The following is a 1,915-nucleotide window of genomic DNA, read 5'->3' as shown; positions in this document are numbered from 1 at the left end:
CCGACGGGGGCGGACCCCACGGCCACGGCCCCACGGGACACTGGGCTGGGCTGGGGCTGAGCTGGGGTTGGACTGGGGCTGAGCTGGGGCTGGACTGGGGTAGGACAGGGACCGAGGCTGCACTGAGGCAGAACTGGGACTGGACTTGAACTGAACCTGAGTTGAACTGGGGCTGAACTGGGACCAGCCTGGGGCTGAGATGGGTCCGCACCGGGACTGAACCGGGACTTCAGCCCAGAGCTTTGCCCCGAGGTTCCCTCGCAGCCCGGGGGTCCCCACCCGGCTCACCTTGACCATCCTCCGGCCCTCGGCGGGGTCCCCCCGGGGCGTTCCCATCATGCGGATCTCGTACGACTGCCCTGGGGGAGGGGGTCGGGAGCGGGAGCTGAGCCCTCGGCGGGGGGGTCCCTCCTCCCCGGCGCCCCCAGACTCACCCTGGTTGAGGTAGGTGAGGGTCTCCTCGTGGTGCCGCACGGCCGGAGAGGTCGGGGCACACAGGACGTACTGGAACGCCGGGACCGGCGGCTGCGACGTGGAGATGCCGTTGGGCTCCTCCTGCTTCAGGTAGGGCAGAACGGGGGGGTCCCTGCAGGAAAACACCCCCCGGAAAGGGTGGGCGCTCGGCCGTGCCTCAGTTTCCCCAAACCCAGCGGATTTGGGGGGGTTCGGGGGGTACCTGAGCACCCCGGAGCTGGGCAGGGGGTACATGTCCCCAGGGCTGGACCAGTAGTGGTCGGGTTGGCCGTGCCAGAAGAGCATGGTGGGGGCAGCAGGGGGGGGACACCCCGCAGCCAGAGGGTGACAGCAGACAGGGACAGGTGGGCGGCCCCGCCCCCACTTTTATAGGCACGGGGAGGGGTGATGTCAGCGGGGTTGGGCCCAGTTTGGCCCAGTTGGGACCAGTTTGGGGTGTTGACAGTAAATACTGGGAGGGGGGGCAGCGTTTGTTGTCAGTACAATGGGGGGGGGGACAGAGAGGACTCCATGGGGGCTCCTCCAGTCCCTTTGTCCCATCCAAGACCCGCCCCCTGGTGTGTCCTGTCACCACCCCCATTTTTATCCCTTTAATTTCTGCCAGATTTGGCTCATTTTGGGCAGAAAATGGGTGTTTGCAGAGCCCCTCCAGGGGTTAAGGTGGGAGGGGGTTGGGTGCTGTGTCCCCCCCTTGGGTGTTGGGGTTGTCACATTTGGGGGGGGGAGGAGCTGTGGGTGGTCCCTGGTGCAAATTGGGGGGGTCTGTGGGTGCTGTCCCCCCTCATGGTGACACTGGGACAAGACACAGGGGGTGTCACACATGGGGGGCACCCCCCCAGCCCTGTCCCAGGTGGTCCCATCACTGTGATGAGGTGGGAGGGGGGAGGAGCTGTGGGTGGTCCCTGGTGCAAATTGGGGGGGTCTGTGGGTGCTGTCCCCCCTCATGGTGACACTGGGACAAGACACAGGGGGTGTCACACATGGGGGGCACCCCCCCAGCCCTGTCCCAGGTGGTCCCATCACTGTGATGAGGTGGGAAGGGCTCAGCTCCATTTCCTGGGGGGGAAGGACCCTCCCCAGCTCATTAAACGCCCCCAGGTGGGCTCAGGACAGGCCGTGTCCCTCTGTCCGTCTGCCCAGCCATTCCCAGGGTGGGATGGGGCTGGCAAGGAGCTGCTGGGGGAGTTTAGGGCGGGGGTCTGAACGCAGCTCCGGGGGTTCCCTGGTGAGAGCTCCGGCCCCTCCCAGCCCTGGGTCCTTCCCCTCTGGGGGTGCTGAGGCCCCCAAATCCTTCCCCAGACCCTCAGCTCCTCCTCTGGGGAGGTTCAGGGGGGTCCCTGCCCGAGCCGCTCCTGTCCCTGTGCCGGGGCTGTGGGAAAGGGCCCCAAACCGGGATTTCCAGCAATTCCCTGCTCCCTCCCCACTGCAGACACAGAGACTC

At 66.6% G+C, this 1,915-nt stretch overlaps 1 protein-coding gene across 1 annotated transcript in view; it reads right to left on the bottom strand.

Annotated features, from left to right (window-relative positions):
- Positions 1 to 1,192, bottom strand: part of LOC108449207 (translation initiation factor IF-2-like) — a 4,657-nt gene extending 3,465 nt beyond the window's left edge. Inside the window, exons 1-2 of the mRNA XM_017744764.1 lie at positions 435 to 1,192; positions 6 to 359 (exon numbers count right to left, since the gene is read on the bottom strand). Coding sequence (XP_017600253.1) covers positions 6 to 359; positions 435 to 759 — 679 coding nt within the window. The 5' untranslated portion in view covers positions 760 to 1,192. The remainder of the gene's footprint in view (positions 1 to 5; positions 360 to 434) is intronic.
- Between the last annotated feature and the right edge of the window lie 723 nt (positions 1,193 to 1,915).

The sequence above is a fragment of the Corvus brachyrhynchos genome, unplaced genomic scaffold (assembly GCF_000691975.1).
Source record: "Corvus brachyrhynchos isolate BGI_N302 unplaced genomic scaffold, ASM69197v1 scaffold30, whole genome shotgun sequence".
Classification (NCBI taxonomy): domain Eukaryota; kingdom Metazoa; phylum Chordata; class Aves; order Passeriformes; family Corvidae; genus Corvus; species Corvus brachyrhynchos.
This window is presented reverse-complemented; position numbering and strand designations above follow the sequence as displayed.